We start from the raw sequence: 20,710 nt of genomic DNA on the forward strand, positions 1-20,710 counted from the left end.
CACTCTGTGTTCCAGACCCCATGTTGTGAGGGACGCTGTACTTACGGTTGAGGCCGATGTCATGGTAGGTCAGGATGACGGGTCTGTTGCCCTTGGGAGTCCCCCTCATGGTCACATGGAGGACACCGTGAGGAGTCTCGATGTCATGCTCCTGCAGCCAACAAGAGACAAAGTAGCATAAGGGTGGGGGTGTACATGCACAGAGGCAGGTATATTAGCAACTTTGTAATCTGGAGCCTTGTTCTTTGATTCCTCAAATACTTTGTAGTTTTGTTGAACTACTGGTTTCTTTTTACAATTACTTCTTTAAACAGTATTTATTACCGGCTTTGAATGCAACAATGAAATATGTCCAGGGGCCAGGACAGAAAGCAAGCTTTTAAATGGTACAATGCAAATGCATTATATCACTTACACACATAATGTGTCTACACACCTGCTGGATCAGCATGTTGAAAAAAGAATCAACTACTGTATATTCCATCATGACCATCTGAGTGCCCGCTGTTAATTTCAAAACACAAATGCTTCCTTTTAAAGTGCTGTTGGCACTTTAAGTATATTGCATTTGACTTTGTACATCTGCCTGCATCAGAGGGGCCCAGTAATAACATTTGACAAATAGAGGTTGAGACTGAATAAAAGGGGTGAGTCTAACAGAATCCCTCACTTCACTTGGTGCTAATGTAAAAATTCCCCCATCATCACAATCACATTAATGGAAGCAGCTCTGAATTTCGACATATAAAACTCCTCCCTCACCGTTTGCAACAACCACTGTGATTGTAGTTGTGATGCGAAATTCACTCATGTAAGCAAATCTCATGTGCACGAAATGGCAAAAACGGCACACAGGCACTTTATCGATGTCCCACTTTATTGATGTCAGAGCTGAGGACCTTCATGTTTTCCTTCTTCAGAGCTGTTACCCACAGTGAGGCTGAGCTCCATATCCTCTTTCACAGATACCTTTCACCAGATAACATTTGCTGATATCTGGCCTTAATCTTATTATCAGTGGATGGAAACGTCCATCCACTACATCCTTTGACGTCTAATTTGGCATTAATGTATTTTACTGCTTAAATGGTAGTGCCTGGCTTTGCAGCGTACACAAACAGAGCTCTACTGTGCACAACACTGGTCAGGATGATTTGCAGATGAACGTACAAATAAGCGAGCTATTTCTACACCCATCGTGTCTCCTGGACAACGGTGATGACATCTATCTCAAGCCTGGTCACTTGTGAAGTGCACGCAGAGTGTAATTCATTGCTGGCTAGCTTCCCTTCTCTGTTGCTGCTCTGAACCACGGAAACCACAGGAAAGCAGCCCAGGTGCGTCATAGCTCTGGTTGGGGGGTGCACCGGTTACGCCTTGGACAGTGCAGCAGGGCCCGGCCACAACCAACGGCCCAGTTCTCCTCGACCACAAGAACGTACAAATCAATAAACCAACAAGAATGGCAACAACGACTGTTGCTCTGACGCCCAGGGCTGTCTGTGTCCAAATGAAAAGAAAAAAAAAAAACCTGCTGTCTGAACCTTCAAGGGTTTTCTATTTCTGATTTCAGACAGATGATTTGGGACAGAGAGTAGTAGAGAGGACTGCGGAGAGAAATCCTTTTACAGAATCACGGCCATCTAAAAATGCTTCCAACATCACATTCTCTCCCTGGAGGCTGAATCTGTAAAACACTCACATCATGTTCAATTAACACCAGACCAGAGAGGCTGCACTTCATGATGATCGCATTTCAATTTAATTGGACCACCCTACCCCCCTCTTTAAACTGTGAAAATTGTACCGAATTAAAATGGAAATAGTTTTTCTAAACTGAGGTCCACAGATAGCTGTTCCTCAAAGAACACTCCACAGAGACAGACAGCCAAACAAGTACACAGTGTAAAACCTGGGCTCTCACAGAATGCAGGTAAGAGTCACTGAATCACCATGCAGTCCTTCAGAGCCCCACCTTTTATAGAACTGGCATATTGATATACTTCATCCTGAATGTGTCATACCTCAAATAGGCAAAGTACTGAACGTGAAGGAAACATTGGCTAAATCACCTAAAAACCATTTTAATATGAGAACAGAAATACTAATTCGGCCAAAAAGTCCTCAATGTTGCTCGTTTAAACACGCAGCCTGCTTTCTCAGCCTGGAAACATAAGTGCCGCGAACAAAACTCATTCACAATGGGTTTTACCACACGGCAACAAGACCTATGGCACCTGACACCTGCTGGATTAGCATTTAGGCAGCTATGCACTGAGGAGTAAATTTAGAACAGAAATGAGCAGTGGCAGTTTGAGGAGGGATGCAACAATGAGTCCCCCACAGCTGGGGCTCCCCACCTTGGGAAGACCTTGTGACCCCGTTCAGGGAGCAACCACTTGGGTTTTGAGAAAATGTCAAAAATACTTCATTCTTACATCACCGCGTTTTCGAGTTGCTAACAGACTTCAGGAACTACCCTTTATCGCTTTGCCACCCCAGCTGCTCAGACAATTTTGATGAAACCAGTACCTCTGCACTACCACAGACCACAAAGGAGCTTCAGGCAATAAAAGACAGCGAAGCCAAACAAAGATATGAAGTAAACAGCTACAGCAGACGCTTCTCTGGAAATTAGAGCAGATATTCAAAACTACAAACATCAAAAAAAAAAAAAAGAATCAACAAACATGCATATAAACAGCCTCATCTCATGTCAGAAGAGTCTTTCAAAGAGATGAAACAGACAGACAGGAAATGATGCAATGAGGACTCGAGAAAACAAGCTCTGTCCAGTCATCTTCTCACAGGAGCAGCTACAGAGCTACTCAGGCACATCATCGTACTTCCCCTGATAACTGCATCAAACAGTAATATTCAAGGCGGGCAATGTTCCCTTTTCTTGGTTCATATTCCTGTCACTAGGTCATAGTTTCACTGCTTGGGGTATGGAGAGTGAGACATGACAGCGTCTTGACGTAAAAGGCCACAGCATCTATATTGGAAAATGCAGCTGAGATCTGCCAGGTGGCTTTTGCGACATTTCATCATTCTACTCTGGCCTAAGCATGGACGTCACGTCCGAAAGAAACAGAAAAGATTTAAAGAGATGTGACATTGAGACACTAAGGCTCTGCATCAAGGAGGGCGATTTCCCCGTGATTTGTAGACTATGCAGCTAGAAACTTAGCTTTCTGGGCTGCATCTCATGCCTCACAATGCATCATGCTGTGTCAATATTCACGATCCACACAATCTCCAATGCCTCATTATTTGAGTCTTTTCTGACTACAGGTAACTTAGACAATGTCTAACAATGTCTGACACCAAGCTAGGTGATTTAGATGGTGCCATGCTGTCAAATATAATTAAGCACCAAAGATGTCACACCCCATATTGTTTCTGGAGGTGTTATTTTGGGTTTGTCTTCTTCCGTTTTGCTTCTGAACAAATTGTTCAAATTTTATTCTGACAACACAGGTGAGCGGAGACAGGAGGCCAAGCCACCACTGGTTACTGATAACAAAAACAGTGATGATGAATACTGATTTCAAAAATATTAATGGCCACAGGAAGGAGCCACTTTTTGGATGTGTAAATGACAGACAAAATACAACTTGGATGGCAGACTCATGGTAGACTGACAATGGGGAATGCAAGAAAGCCATGTTATCTTTATTCCTATTTCTAGATTTATAACTTGGTTTAAGTGGTAGCTTTAGCTTGTTCTTTAGGCAAATGAGTATGAGTGAAGTTCACTGCTAACTGATGATTTCTATGGTTTGCTTACTGAGATTTTGTAGAGAGCATATGAAGTCATAGTTGGCTAATCTAAGTGAATACAGTTATCTTGAAAACGAGCTAACCATACTGACTTTCTTGTTCATAAATAAAACATGATGGATCTTACTCAAACTGTGTTGTAGCTTGTCATTTTTGTTTTCAAAAATCAAACTAATAATCTACTTATTATATACAGCATAATTTGGAATCAGAGGAGACATTTGTAAATAGCTGTCATTTAAAGATGCATAAAGGACAGACTTAAAGTACAACCCTCACTCTGGATTAAGGAAATTAATATAATTCACTGACTCCCAAAAAGTAATTCCTTTTAATGTTCATGCCAGGCCGGAATGGTCAACTGAAACATACATGTATATGAGGGCTAGACTGGCGTCAGGCTTCCTGTTTTTGGGTTTGGTTTGTACAAAAAGCGATCATAAATCTATTTTACACATATTCCTCTGCTCATTGCATTTTTTTTTTTTTTTTAGCTAGTTCGGCCATTTTGGAGTTTCCACCATTTTGAGTAACTAGCAGATCAACAAATCAAAATCTTTGCATACATATCTTTGGATGCCTGGTCATTACAACAGGTATGATATAGTTTGTAGGGAACAGTTCCTCCATGGGTACTGGGGATGGAACTTCATTTGCTTCACTAGTTGTGAGAGCAGCCCATTTTCCTCTCTCTCTGTGTCTATGTCTGTGTCTCTCATATCTGAACTTGATATGTTGCATCACTGTCCAACACTCCCAATTTGCAAAAATCCTGCTCAGAATAAATGGTCTAAAAGGAGTGCAGTGCAGCAGATTCAGTCCTTTAGACTGGACTTGTTCCCACAAGATTGCAGGTTTGAATCCAAGGATGTGACACTGTAGTACTAAACTCCAAGAAAGTGTTAGACCAGAACTGCTTAAGCAGATCAGCAGATATTCAGCTGTATGGGTGTATATGATGCCAAACAGAGGCTATTAGTCACCCCAGATAAGGGTACACTGAATAAAACAGCCATGAATGACACATGACATGCTTCTTTCACCTTGTTACACATAATCTAGTAAATTTTACACAGCAATGCTCTGCATTTTATATCCGTAGCTTTAACGTCACATCTAGGCTCAACAGATCAAATTGTACTTTTCCACAGTGGTGACTGAGCTAATATGCTTCTCTCCCCCATGTCTCACTGACCTGAGAGAACTAATTTGTGAGGTGTACAGTGACATCAGCTAAATATACAAATAAAAGAGAACCAGGGACTTTTCAGTAAAACTATTTGGGGGAAAAAGAAAAAGGACTCCTCTAGTGCATATTAATACACATAGTTTGTTTGGTCCTTATTATCATCACCAACTTATTACCACTCTTACCATTATTTTGAGTTACATATATTTATATAATATAAATGTCATATGCAAATCAATACATGCACACGCACATTTAATACCTTCATTGGTTGCAGCCCTGCGTAACATGTCAATGTTCATAAGATGCCTGCCTTTGAAAAGTAGACACAGTGGACAAGCCCCTGATACATTATCAAGCAAAACAACTAGCTGGCACACTACGCATTCAGTTCCGTGAACTCGGGTGGGAGGATGCTAGGAAAGGTTCAATTCCAAGTTCAAGGATGTCTTGGGGGGGTGGGGTGGCGGTGGGGGGGTGGTTTACTGGCAACATTTGATAAAACGTAGTGGAAAGCATGGTAGAGACAAACACCAGGACTCCACAGCCTGTGATGAGATTCCAGGGAGGGAAAGAACATTTGACGGGTAGATGAGAAGAGCAGGGAGAGGGGAATTTAGTACCTGGCACACCGACTGCTTTCTTATCCCCCCTCATTCGACGAGATGCTCTCTCCCCTCTCTGGGCAGGGCAGGTGTGGCTACCAGGGGGGGAAACAATGCCATAGCTGCGAGCCACTGCAAACTGGCATGAAGCTGGGAGTCAGATCTGGTTACTTGAAAACAGTTCCGCCAGTCTTGTGGCACAAATCTCCACATATAGCAAGGTCCTCAGGGGAAATTGTGGGTGTGGAATAAAAAAAAAACCAGATGGGAAAATTATTATGCATGAGACATGCCCATTGTTCTGCTAGAACTAAGGTGGCAGCATTCAGGATGGTTTCAGCTCAAAAAAAAAAAGAAAAGGTGCCATTCTGCAGAATCCTTGCATTCCCAACCCATGCAAAGCGCCAGGGTGTGTTAAAGCCCAAACGGCATGCCACTGCTCAGCATGCCTCTGCTCTTGCCATATTTCTGTGCAGACGGTCACTGCGTGCGTACACACAATGCGGGTGAGCGGAGGTTTAACAAGTCTTTTACAGCCCATCGGCTCTTCCCTCCCCTTGAATCGTGCACTAAGCCTCTGATATTCGGGAGCATATAGAATAACAAACTCTTGACAGCATGTCAGCCGGCAGACTCTAATGAGCGAGCCCTCCCACCTCAATCTGCCTCACTCAACAGGCATCAGAGCAGCGGGGAGAGGGGAGAGGACAGGAGCAGCAACATAATCACCATCACACCTGAGCGAATCGCTGGCCAGCTGAGTGACTGCTCACGTCCGCGCAAGGAGGACGGCTAACGGCATGCGCACGCATGTGGCCGCGCGGTCACTCACGCACACAGCTTCAACAACACTCCCCTGTCGCCCATGCACGGAGAAACGTATGCTTGGTTAGGCTACCGTGGGAGACAACAGGCATGCCAGGATGACTAGAATATTAAAATAAAGCCGCAAAGTGCACTCACCGCTTCGGATACGGCACAGGCGATCTGGTTAAGGTCTAGCACGGCTGTCATTTTTTCACGACGAGTAAGGAGTGTTGCTTGTTTTCTTTTTTGAGGAGGGGTGGGGTGTATGGGAGGGGGAGGCGGCCAGAAGAGCGAGCTACGCGACGAGCCAAAGAGAGCGAATGAATGTGTTTTGTAGGCAGCAGCTGGTCCCACCAGAGGAAGGGGAGGAGAGTGAGAGAGAGAGCTGGGTGTGTGAAAGACAGAGAAAGAGAGGTGGAGGAGGTGCGGAGAGCTGGAGCGACTGCTATTCTTGCTGGGTAAGCACAAGGCATCCAGGGCTATGTGTGACCGCCCCTAATTGGATTTAAGAAGGTCAGGTGGGCCGGGGGGGTGGGGAGGAGGAGGTGGCGATTGGACAGGCTGAAGGCGGGAGGAGGACTGGGAGGCTAGTGGTCACTCAATATATATAATCTGCTCCCATCACACCCAAAACATGTTTGCTGCACTTTGTTTTAAATCAGGAACAATAATATGCCTCTGGGTTGGCTGCCATGCGTACCCTTTATAATAGCTGCGTTAATGAGCCTAGACTGACAGACGCTCGTTAATGATCTCACAGTAATGACCTCACCATGCACTTCACCTTATGGGGCAGAATTAAGGCCACTTGATACTCTAAAGTTCAAAGGGACAGGGTCTACTTAATGACTTAATGTTCAGACTTGATTATATAGAGCAATCACATGATGCAATCAGTGACCTCTCATACTCAATCAAAAGAATTTTAGCTGCTATTGTGAATTGTACCACAGAAAACAAAAACACTTAAAGAATTCATGCAAATTACAGATATACCTACAGTTAATGAAACAAACATGTAAAACATAAGCTAGTATTCAAGCCCAAAAACGAACCAAAAAAAAAAAAAACAATAAAAAATAGATTAAAAATATTCACTTAATTTAAACCACTAATCATCAACACTTTAATCTTAAGAAATCTTCTGCAATCTTCTGAAAAACAAAACTGATTAAAGATACACCCTTGTTCAACTATTCTAATGGGACAGATCATACCAGACCAGTGTGCTGCAGAATTTTCAGGAGTCTCTACACGCCATGTGTCTTTAAGACCCTGTAAGCATGTGCCTCTTTCTTTTCCCCCTGCCAAACACAAGGCCCCAGAAGCCTCAATGTAAATTTAATTCCGTTCCCTCATGTGGAACAATCAGATTCAGAGCTGTGAAAGTCTTTGTTTCTTCCATTCACCACAGGGGTGATGTGGTCCCCAGTGTGCCACTCTGGCTTGTATACAGCAATGTCCCTTTAAGACTTTTTCGCCTTACTTCAGACAAGTTTGATCTGGTTCATTACATCTGGATAAAAATCTATGATTGTTCTTTCTTGAAAGTATAAAACGTAGAGTTTATTTGGAAATCTCTCCTTGGTGTGTCTTGGAGGTTCACATATATATTTTACTTTCTTTAGGAAGGTTTAGGATGGAGCAAGAGGGTTGAATAACTAAGTAAGTAGGGCAGCAACTCACAGAGATGAGTTTGTAGGTAGTACATCAAGTAATGTTACTTGTGTAGTTTTTCATGCTTTGAGAGCAATTAAACAATCCATTGTAGTGAGACTGGTGACATTACTTGATAATACTTGATTACTATAGTGTTTTGACTGGGATTCATAATCAATATTCAATATTTCTCAGATTAGTTTTTTCTTAGGTTAGATATTTTCAAGGTTTCAATCTGATATCCCAATAAATAACATATTTTCATGACAAATAATTTTGTACAGTAAATCAATCTGTTCTTGACCCTAATTTCTTTATAGACAAAACCATATACCATGCAAAAATACAGAACAATGGCAGCTTGGTGAACATTATGTAGCTCTTTGACCTCACCAAGCACCCACCACTTCACCTTTTTTCACCTCTACCACAGCAGGTATGATAAGTTTTTTTTTCTTGAATTCTAGTTTCATAATACATCCCTGTTTTAGTTGTTTTCTCCTAAACTAAAAAAATACAGAATCTCCCCCTTCAGAGGGTAGGAGAGGGAACAAAAAAATTCAATTGAAGTGAAAATTAAATGAAACCAGTCAGCTGAACCACTGTCTGGCAACCTCTCAAATGTGAGGGACTGCTGCTATTTTTTGTGGAAAGCCAAAGTCATTGTGAATTCAGTGAGGTACTGGCAGAGTGCAAACTGAGCTGATTTTTCCTTGTTAGCATTTCACTTTTTGCAAAAGCATTGCATGGCCTAAAACAGCAGGTGGATTGGCATGGAACCATCCCCATGCAGAACAGTTTCTAAAATGAACAGTACCAAGCTGTAATGCCAGTGTTCTCTAAGGAAACGGTGCATCTTTCAAAACCACACGGCTTGCAACAGACTGTATTTCCCATTCCTCTGCCATTGGGAATATACAGTGAATAACCTTACTGTTGTAATGAAAAGCTAGTCAGCTGGTTTTAACCAACCTCCACTGGGCACATTGACACACACCCAGTGTCTGCCATCATTTCATCAAATTGTTAAACTAGTCTGAATTCAGTCTCATTGAGTTTTTCTTTCCTTTGTGTAACGTCACGTATGCCTTGGTGGACAGTATCCTGCTGTCTCCACAAGAGGCCCCCACAGACACGTCCATCCTATTACTACACCAGTACTGAATCACAAAATATAGCTCTGCCTGGTTTGTATATTTAGGATGCTTGTCCTACTTCTCACAGCAGACTGCCATGGAAATGTTGCCACCCCCCACATAAAACAACCTCCGACATGCATCAGAAAGGAGGCGTGAATAACCGCAATCCTTAATAATAATTTCCCACGATGTATTGGATAAGTTAATGATGTCAGGTGAAAATGATATAAGTTTGCTGCAGCTACGTCCTGTCTTGGCATGTTCCTTTCCCTGAAAGCTGTCACACACCATCTGATGTGGCTGTCACATCACTCCCACAAACATTTCGGGAGACATTTATTTCTGCAGGGCAGATCTTTCACTCCAGCATAAGAGTCCTTCTGTACTCATCTCTGGCAGACATAAGCTGCAGAACAGAGGCATGACACACAGAGGGGGTTCAGTACCCTAAAATTCACAACAGTAAAGTACGGAATGCAAAAGCTTCATTGCTTCAAGATTCATTGCTTAATATTAATGTTAGTGTGAAACAAGCAGTTTAGTGCTAATATAATTATTACTATGGTGAACACAGTAACCTTTAACAAAAGCAATTATCTTGCTTAATGTATAGACATATCCATGCTTCATAGAAAATTGAATTCATACACAAACTTAAAATTTTGAAAGAATTAAAAACAATATCTTTCAAAACTTACCACATTTAGGAAAACATAAAATCAGTATGTAGTACAATTTCCTGGTAATGACATACCGTGTTTGATGCATATAACCTGCACTCATCTGTGTTTCTGTCATTTATCAAAATATAAATAAACAAATTAACTAGCAAGCTCTTGGTTGTCACCTAGATTGCCCGCTGGGGCATGGTATTAACAAATCCTTTGTTGAACACTCTCATAAATGCATTCAGTGATTGATGCCAGAATTCCCCCAAGACATGCAGCCCATTATTGCATTTCAAGGAGAGTACCATAATTTAGTTCTGTTGCTATAACAACCTGCTGCTTATGAGGCTGTCCTTCAAAATTTGAAATACAAAAAAAAAAATCCAAATTTCAGTCACCTGCAGCTGTTAGGCAATTAAAAATGAACAAGCCATGTGTACTGTAGTGTTCACAACAGTACTACTTTTTTGGCTTGCGCGGAAGGATATGTGGAGGAGGTAATCTGGTGAGAGAGAAGAACTCACTCTGATGTGTTTGCATTTACACAAAGCAAAAAAATGGTAGCGTGCCAAGAGGTGATCAACACATGGACTAATTCATAAGGGATTAACCTTGCAAAAAAGCAGTGTGATTAGGATTCAGTATTACCACACAGGATATGTTCTGAGACTTTTGCCTGGAACCATTTCATTTCCCATAGACAACCCGTTATGGCAATCGTAAATTTGGCACTCTCTGCAGGAGAAACTGAAGACGTTTGAAGCCCTAGCAGAAAGTGAAAATTGTTAATTAAATTCCTTCCAAGATTAAATATGTTTTAAAAAATGTGCCAGTGCTAGCTACACTGTTTAGCCTGTATATTAAATAATACACAATTATGGGTCTGGGCAGTAAAGATAAGCACTAATTAAGCTTTACCTCTGCTAACATTAGAGGGCCTGGATTAGTGTTGATTGTGGTCATAGAAAGTAGCCCATAAGTATACAAATGGGTCATGGCTCCTGCAGTCAACTGCATTCATACAGGGCATCTGACACAACCTTGGGTGACCAAACAGTTGATACAATTGTTATTCTTTACACAATCATGATATAATCCTACCCTCTCTGAGCAATGGGAGGTGACAAGGAAGATAATACACCCACAGGCCATAACTCAATCCTGGAGTAATCCTCCTCAATCTAAACAATGGGAAGTGGCAGCATGGATGACAAATGGGCAAATCTGCGTTTGGGGGGAAAAAACCCAATCCGCAAATAATCTTCCCCAACTGAAACACATGGGCGGAACAACAAAGATAATACACCAGCTGTCGATAATAACTCACACCCAATTCAACAATCTGAACAACTGGAGGTAGCAATAAAGATGAGAAATACATCCATTATCCAGAAAACCTTTCCCTGATATGCAATCTATGAAAACAGGACTACTGTGTTTCTGGCAGCTATGCCCATGTAGGTCACTGGAGAGCGATCCCCACTGAAAAGTAAGACGATCACCCCTTGGGAGCTGCCGGAGAGAACCCCAGCTGGCAGGGCGAGGCTGGGTCACCACCGCAACGGTAGCTCTGACATTTCTGCTCCTAAATGCCACTGAGCCGCCAGGTTAACCCCCCCCCCCGACAGGATACACCTGGTCCTGGGTGACATTAAAGCGAGGAGTCCCCTTGGTCTCATTGTGTGAGGAGGGCTCCCAAAGTGAAGTGATGCTCAGGCTGCAGACAAAGGGACCCTCTCCATCTCAGCCCCCAGCAGGGGCGCATGGCTTTAAAGATGTGCTGCATGCTGCTGCGGCCCGGCAGAGCACAGGTGTATCCTGCAACCTCCTGCCGAAATTATAGCTCAGCGCACATTTTGATATGAGGTGCTATTTTTGGCAACAGATTCTTATAAAGCCACTACGTGCAAAGCTCGTCTTCTACCTTTTTTTTCAAAATACTTGTGATACGTAAGGATACAGGGAGTACCAAATGCTGCTCAGAGAAACGCACTCACAGGCACCGCACAAACACAAGCATGCACGCAAGCACACAGACACACACAGACACCAATGAACTGAAGTGTTGATAATGCGTCCCCACTCACACAGAGCTTTGCCCATGTATGGAATGTGCCATGTTCATTTGCCCAAGGATATGTTCCATTTACAGTCTGCGGAGTCTGTGGTTACTGTGCTGTGGATGATTAATGATCACACTACTTCTGTGTTTCCAGGGACATAACAAAGAGGCAGACAGAAAAAAGCCAGCACAAAAATAGGTGATATGTAGGGCCTGTTTCCATTGAGGTCAGCAATACCTGAGACGAGTTGGAGGCGTTTCCACTGGGAACTGACCCTAGTCTAAAGCATGTAGGCCGGCACTACATACTGTGTAACAGAAGGTTGGCTGGATGCCCAGGCAAGTCAAACCAAAGGTGGTGTATTTATCCTCTGTAGCCCAATGTTGGAGTTGTTAAAAACAGATTTTAAATGTTCAAAAAATTATATGCAAGGATAGCAGGATAAAAGAGCAATTATTAATTATTTTAACTACAAGCATGAATATGGCAAGCAAGACCATGAGTTCAACACAGGCTTGTCCATCTATCATTAACAGTAACATTAACAGACTCATACAAAATAGGCAGATCTAGGGCATACCAGAAATTATGCTCTTGGTTCAGCAGGACTTGGGCACTCTGGTCAGATCCAGGGAAGAAAAAGCAGTCAGGCACATCTTCTTTCTACAGAACTGATCTGCCCTGTCAATGCCATCCGATCGTCATGCTGCTGACATGAACACTTATGAAATAATTCAATTCATGTTCTTTTCCCCTGAGCACTTGACCATCATCTCCCCACAGCCGAGGAGATAAAAATGCACACCCCTCCACGCCCGGCTACATCAATAAACAACTCCTCAGATTACATCGATCAGAACTTGTGGTGGCCATTTAAGAGGACTCCTGCCCTTAGCTCTATGGCTGTGGCAAGCAGCCTTTAATGGAGAGGCAGGTTGAGGGAAGGGTAGAGGGACCGCATGGGACAGATCCAGGGCCAGCAGTCAGTGCACCACAGGCCCCTGAGAACAAGGATTAAACGTGAAGGAATGAAGCGAGATTGCTCAGGGGATCAGGGACATACTTACTCCAATCTAGGCTCACTTCCTGACTAATCCTTTCTTGACACAGAGAGCATCATCACATTACACTGCCTTAGGAGATGCTCTTATTGAGAGAGCGACCTGCATTGCTTACATTTTTACAATATCGATTTATGCAGATGAATATTTACTCAGGCAGTTACAGAAGCACCCCAACTGGGAATCCAAGCTCCAACCTATGAGTTACCCCACCTTGTGCATTCCCTCTATGCCACACTGCTGCCCGATGACCACAGCTCTGCCCGAGAAAACAAAGGCAGCCATGGTCACCTGACTACAGTCACAGCTGGTGCAGTGACACCCATGCAGCTCCCTCATTTACTCCAGTCAAACAAACAGATTTCAGACTCTGCTTTATGTTTTACAGTAACTGTAGAGTAAATGTAGGGCACCCTGCATTTCTGAATGCAAATTTGGGACAACACAGGCATCTACATCAGGCATCATCACCAGCAACTAGGATCCTCAACAGATGCAAGCAAATGCAAATGCAGCATCAACTTAAAACTGAGGGTCTACAAACGACATAAAAGGGAACTATAATACAGTTTTTTTTAGGATTTCTAACTTAGAATAAGCTTAACACATGGCTTGTCATACTGGAGTACAGATCATTACATATTCTTGACTAATGAAATGTAAGATATAAAACAAACAAAACAAAGCAGGTGGTTACAACGTATCTTTGGTGCTACCATATTATTTATCTGGTTACACAACCTGCTCTGCAAGGCTCATAAGTGTGCCAACAATGCCCTCTCCTGGAATAAAATCATTTACAGACTGAACCAGAATGTTCTGCAGTAATATACCAAATAATACCAAACAGAAACACAAAGCAGGCTTCCTAACATCACAAAAAGCTATTTATTAACCCAGATATCACTTCAGAACATAGCAGTGAGAAGAATATTCAAGAGCTGGCTGGTAACTGGCACATTCCCAGGGAGCTTTAGTAGCCCTGAGAAGCACAGAAATAAGTGCAGTGTTGTAATCAGAATGGGAACTACATGGTGTTTTAGCAGAATTTATGGTGGATAACTAAGGAGGGCTCAATACATTCCATAGATTAAAACACAGCTTTTGTCCTACATGCATTTTTACATATTTGGAACCTTGGAGACCTCATCTCAAGAAGCTGGGGAATCTAGTGGCTAAATGTATTTAATGAAAATTTTGTGCTTTGAAAAGGTCAATTCACTTCAGATAATATTTGTTTTGTATTACATGTCAGTACTAACGGAAAAAAGCAAGTCTGATGTGCTCTTTTGTTTCTGAATGCTGGAAAAGCTTTGCTGACGCATTTTGGAAAGACTTATTTTCAGATGCAACTTTATCAAGAGGACTCAGTTTTGTACAGAAAATAAGAGTTTCAATGGCTGCAAAGAGAGCAGAACTGTTCATAACATTTCTCACAGCTCCAAACAAGCACGCCCATTTTCTCCTGTATTATCAAGGGGTTTCATTAGAACCACTTACTGAGCTCATTTGAACTCATGGATAAAAGAGAAATCAATTCTCCCATTTTAGCTATTGCTAAAAATAACGATATGAACATCCTCAAGACAACCAATCAGAGCTTTAACAGTCACTGCCAATGGATGTCTGGCCAATTGAGCTCCTGGCATCATGACAAAAAAATAGCCTTCCATACATCAGTTTTGTAACTGCATTGTTCCCACTGTCACCTCATCTTAAGTAATGGTCAACACTTAACAGTCAAATGCGTGGAATTTGTCTGGTATGATAAAATGTCCCTGCATAAAATGGTCAATTCTACCACACAGCTAAAAGGTGGCTGGGTTGGTCCAAACATTAAACTACCATAAAACTGAATATAATACCCACTCCCACTGGCATGTATATCAGATGCAGAGTCTTTTTTTTTGCCAAAGTATTAACTATGCCAATAAATTCAAACTTATATCCAATGCATCAATTTTTTTTTTATTAAGTTAATAACTGCATTTGTAATACCGGCTTTAAATCCTTTCAAGGGAAAATATTTCTACAATATTGCTGGCAGATATATAGCACAGTACCACAACACATTAATATGAAGTAGCTTGCCAGGTCACAGGCAAATAAAATTGTAATGCAATATCAATTGCTTATTAATACCAAGTTATTTGGTATTTATTAGAGTTCAAGTCAAATTCAATAACAAACTGTAATGAGGTATCAAATTCAAAATGAGTATCAATGGATTATATTCTACTGAAAATTAATTGCATGAGTGTATCATATCTAATATATCTCACTGTAAAATAATTAAACAGTAATCATTCAAAGGATGTCTTCATTTTGCCCTGTTAATTTTCACATGCAGAGGCTGATCCTTTTTCCAGACAGAAAAAAACAAGTATTGTTCATTATTACAAATTAATTTTGTGGCAAGTAACTGTGTAAACACAGTATTGATGGAAAGATAGCATGCTAGGGTACCAATTAACAAAACTGTCATACAATATCTGTAATCTACCAATCACATTTACGAAAACAAATGTAAATCATTGAATACAGGTTAAACTCACTAACCCAGAATACATGTATATAATAAAATAAGAATGATTGTACTACCTGCAGCTGAAAAGAGCAACACTGAAACTATGCCCTCATTTGCCACATGCCCCAAACTTATGTCAACAAAGCATTACTCGAATAAAACCCCAGTCACCCTTAACAGCTGTGAAATAACAATAACTTTAATGTTTTTTCATGGTTACAACACACTTGTTAATCAGTTCCCTTTCCACACACTCTGGCTTGAATGAAGAAACCGGTAAAGTTGGAGCACCACATATGACCATGAAACATAAGTGACTTGTTAACTAGCTACTTAGTCAACTGTCATTCATCTTTGGCAATTCCGGATTACTTCACACAAGTTCCTTTTTCAAAGCATTACTGAAGGGGCTGGTGTTGATTGATTTAAGAGTGGCACATGACAGGCATTAACGTAACACTCTGCAGGCTGACAGCTGAAGCTAAATGTTTTTTATACAGCTACTAGTTTAATGGTAAAGGAATCCAACTTCTGACTGTTCATTTTACAGCAGTGCACAGACGTGCATCCATGTATTCATCACATCTACTTACTTTCTCTAATATAATTAACTTGGAAAAAGTTGACGACAATGGGTTTTGCAATATAATACTGACCTTATGAACATATACAGTATGACTAATAAACAACATATCCTGTATTTCATTAAGTACGAAGGAATTACCTCCTCTGGTTAATATTCACAATTTTTTTTAAATCACCTTAGAAACCCTGCAATGATTTCTATTACTCTGAAGGAATCAAGACCTCCACAGCTCAGTTCAGAAATAGCTTCCTTTCATTCTGCCAACAGCACTTTACCTAGCCCTGCCTATTAATTATGGTACTGCCTATTTGCAATGATTATATTATTGATTATATTGTGTGTGTTGTGGTCTAGTGGTCTTTGAAAGCTTTTACAAAGAATTCCAATCTATGTATTTCAAAACCTATAAAAGGCAAACTGAACATGGAAAAGGTGCTTGTGGCAGCAGATCTGGAGCTCTGTAATGGACAGCATTCTAGCTCCCACTCAAGCTACCCACTGTTGTCAATGGCTTGTGAGTGGCTGCTGCCAGCACTTCTCTCCCTCATCATTTCTGACTGTTGAAAATGGCGTAATGCGTCTTCTTCCAAATTAGTACTTGAGATTTTGAGTATTTTTGCACAAATCCAGAACATGGATGATTCACAGACACTGTCCAGATTCATTGATCTTTAAATCGACTGCATGACTCACCCTATTCATTGAGCCCAACGCTGCATGCTGGCTGATGCACTACCACCAAGAGCAGTGAGCCTGCGCAGCATCGGAGGCTAGATCACACATACAGAAACTCATAAGCACCTCAGCCTCATCCACGGCTGTCTGTCCCTGTGCAGGTGTTTGATCAGGCGAGTTATCTGCGGCACCTTCTGGGACCCCCTGCCGCCACTCTGGCAGCCCCACCTTGTTCAGTTAACGAGAACAGCGCTGCAGCAGGGCCCTCGACAAAACTGCAGCAGAGGCTGCGTGGAGCGGAGGACAGCTGCTCTCAGTCACGCTGAGGCGCTCGTCCTGTAACGTGCTGCCCCCGTCGTGCGGGACGTGCCGCACTCCCGTAACGCACACGCACCCCCCCCGCCGCCTCCACCGAGCGCTGACGGGCAGGACGTCTCCCGGACCCCGTGGAGATAGGAGGTGACGCAGGTAACCGCTCCGGCGAGCCTGTCTGCACTTGTACGTGGCGCTGCTATATTTAGCTGCAGCCCTGGACTGGGAAAATCGCATGACTGGCAGAGATACAGGAGCGTTTTCTCCCGTTATCTGCTGAAAACTGCAAAGGAACATGCTCATTAAAGAGGTGGTGGGCTCAACTGCACATACAGTGTTGCCTCAGGAAGATAAGTCTGTTCCTTACGGTTTTTCACTGATTAAAACCAAAATAAATACATAAAAAACGTGCCATTATGGAAATCCAGATGCAATTAGGATTTGACCATGCTTCTGGCGCACCTGTAATTGGGTTTTCCGGGAACTTGGATTGAGTCTCGAATTCATTTTGATTTGACAAACTCCAGGAGCTCTATAATGCCTCTCTAAGAGGAAATGGGAGCTCTGAGTCAACGCTCCATCACTATTACTGCGAAGGTCGCTCACTGGATCACGTGAACAATCAGCCCTTACACTGGCTTCAGAAACAAACCAAATAAACAGGAACAAAAAACAGTCCTGCCACCTGCCAAGAATAGCTGGTCCGGAATCAATTCATGGAAAACGCAGCTTAGTCAGGCAGGCCTACGTTTCCCATATCCCAAAAGCAAAACATTCATCCATTCTACACAAAAATTCAACAGACAGGAAGGTCACAAGCTCAAATCACATCCAGTAAGAGAGATGCAAGCGAGCTTGCAGCTGTCAGAATTACCCTACATGGCCACTAAATTACACAAGGCGTCGTTAACAAGGAGGGCACCCAGGGCTGGTGGCTTATGGGTATTAGTGCCGTCTTACACTGTTGTTTTTCCATTACTTTCGTGTAAATGAACACACACACACACAGGCCCAGCTGCTTACACTTGCTTTGCCTTCGTGAGAGTGGCTCAGGAATAATCTCCACAGCACAAGGCTCACACAGCAGCACTGCAGCAGTACCCTGCCTTCATCTCCTGCTGTACGGAGCCTCCCCGGCTGCGGCAGGGTCCGTCTAACACAGGTGTGTGGCACTAAGCACGCGGGAGGCAAGCTGATGATGCACTGGACAAGTAGCTGATATTACCCCTGCTGAGAGCAGGGAGAGAAAGAGGTCTCTGCACATTCTCTTTACTTCTCTCTCTCTCTCTGTTTTCTCCAGTCCACCACTCAATCCGTCTCCTTTCCACACTACCCAGCTATTCACAAAGCGTCAATCTCTAGAGAGGCGGCAAAGCTTACCTGGCAGTCAAAGTCCTGGAAATTCCGGGCGTTCTGCAAAGGAAAAAAAAGGGTGAGACATTAAATCAGTTTCCACCAAGGCCGGCTAACAGTAGCTCTTTCAAAGAAATGACACTTTCCCTTCCCTGAAATTTTAAGAACACTTTGACTGAAATAGAAAGACAGAAAATATTCACTTCAAAGGAAAGCTCTGTATGTACATGGGGAGCTGTTCACACAGTGACTGCATATCCACTCAGAGGAGCAGCCTGTCATTTGTCAGAGAAGGAGCAGGCAGAAAGCAGCCAGGATGGCTTACAGATTCAAAGTATTTTTCATATAGCACCTCAATATAAAAGGCTTAACAGTGTCTTGTGTTGAAAAAGACTGATCCAGAAATACTGCACAATCACTGCTCAGCTGTGCTCACTCCAGTGGGGGGTGGGGGTGGTAGAGAGCAGGAGGGAGAGAGGGGAAAGAAAGACAAAAACAGAGGGAGAGCAAGCCATCAAACAAAGATGGGAAAAGATCACTATAGCAATCCTTTCCTCAGCAACCCAGGGCCCTGAACAAAAGCCTCTTTCCAGTCTATCTGTGGTTCTGTGGTAGCCACCAGCACCTCCTCATGGGGCACTTAAGGAACCAGCCACTAGGTGGAGTCAAGAGTTAATCACACTTCTTCCAGTCAAAATGAACTCCCGGGACTGTGGCCATAGGGCCACCAGTACAGTAAAATCCGACTCTTCTCTGGTTCTGTTCCAAGTTGCTGTGTTGAGCCTGTGTTCTCTCTATTTTAATTGTCTTCTCTCGGCTGTTTTTGTCCTTGATGATAATAGGCTCTAGTAGTGATGTAATGTGAGGTAAAGCCGCAGTACTGCAAAACTATATCAGAGTTTCCATTACATATGCTGGATTCCCCTCTGGAGAGTGTATGTGAAAAAACAGCATGATGAGCTCGATGGAAATAGATCTAATTTACATTGAACTCATTTACATTAACATTCTGCTCACAGAGCCAGGTTAGAGTGTCGATGTGCTGAATGTCTGTGCATTTGTGTGCCTTTGTGTGCAGTTAGATAAATAATGCATGGTTGATGTATGATGTGAATCTGTTGGTTTTCATCTGAACATGGGGGGGACACTGTTACCATTTACATAAATTTTGCATTACAATGTAGCTCGTTGTTTATATACTCTCAACATTGTCCTCACTTGCTCCCCGACAAACCTACATCACTAGATACTTCTATCACATTCTATGCGGAAGTCGTCTGTGTTCACACATCCTTTTATCTGAATGGACGACTGCATGTGTGCAGACAAGGGAATCGGTTTAGACAAAAGGCAAGAGTATGTGTGGTAGCCAGAATGTTCCCGTGTCAGGTTTCGGAGAATGGGCAAATCTACTTCTGCTTGTTCATGAGCATCACCTCAGAGTGACACAGCAGACACAGCACAGATCAGCTGGCTTGTACACCCTCAGGATGGGCTAATGGTGGACAAAGATGATTAAATTACTGCATCAATGTTTTATACTGATGTGTATCTGTACAGCACCTGCTCTTAAGTGATGCCCCCAAACCAGGAGTTTGTTTATACGGCTGGTCAGGCAAACGGTCTAAAATTGTTTAATACGTCCTTTAGTAGAATGATTACTATTAAATCAATGAGTTCAATCTAAGTAATCTATTTACATACAGAAATAGAGAGGCAAGCTACAACATTCTCCACTCATTTAGTTTCTGCTAAAGAGCTTCACTGCCTGCTAAACATTGTTAAGACGGGCCTCAAGTTTTTATAATGTAATTGAGTTGAGTAGTTTTATGCATTACACCTGGGGTTAGATGACAACCCGAATAAGCAACAATCTTTCTGCTAAAAAACTCATAAAAACGTCATTAGATTTAGGAGGCACTACTTTCACAAGCACGCTTTATTTGGGTTCATCAATAAAGGACCAGAACCTGAAAGTACAAAAAGTATAAAAAGAGCTATGCTCTGCATATAAATAACAACACTGGCAAGAAGCTACACTGCAGTGAATGTATTCTTAAATAATGCCATATGGGGAGCTGTCCCCAAACTGCACAATGTCTTACTTAAAAATGATGATGTTGTTTAAGAAACTGCCAGTAATTGCCTTACGTACTTTTCTTTAAGAAGCCACTCAAACTGCAAGGCATATAAATTCTCTTAAAACTGTGACTGAACCTTTGATCATGCTGCAGAGGAAAGACTCCCTCTCCCTCAACCGGCAGAGGAGAGAGAGGAAGGCAC

At 42.4% G+C, this 20,710-nt stretch overlaps 1 protein-coding gene across 10 annotated transcripts in view; it reads right to left on the bottom strand.

The window, feature by feature from the left end:
• Nucleotides 1–20,710, bottom strand: part of ndrg3b (ndrg family member 3b) — a 60,463-nt gene that overhangs the window by 11,902 nt on the left and 27,851 nt on the right. For 4 of the 10 annotated variants that reach the window (XM_036532583.1, XM_036532587.1, XM_036532584.1 and 1 more), the window contains exons 3-4: nt 18,455–18,487; nt 46–151 (exon numbers count right to left, since the gene is read on the bottom strand). In XM_036532583.1, coding sequence (XP_036388476.1) covers nt 46–151; nt 18,455–18,487 — 139 coding nt within the window. Of the gene's footprint in view, nt 1–45; nt 152–5,595; nt 6,515–6,540; nt 6,850–18,454; nt 18,488–20,710 lie in introns of those variants that run through there. The other 6 variants (XM_036532593.1, XM_036532586.1, XM_036532590.1 and 3 more) reach the window with 5 other exon arrangements.

Source organism: Megalops cyprinoides, chromosome 7, assembly GCF_013368585.1.
Source record: "Megalops cyprinoides isolate fMegCyp1 chromosome 7, fMegCyp1.pri, whole genome shotgun sequence".
Lineage (NCBI taxonomy): Eukaryota > Metazoa > Chordata > Actinopteri > Elopiformes > Megalopidae > Megalops > Megalops cyprinoides.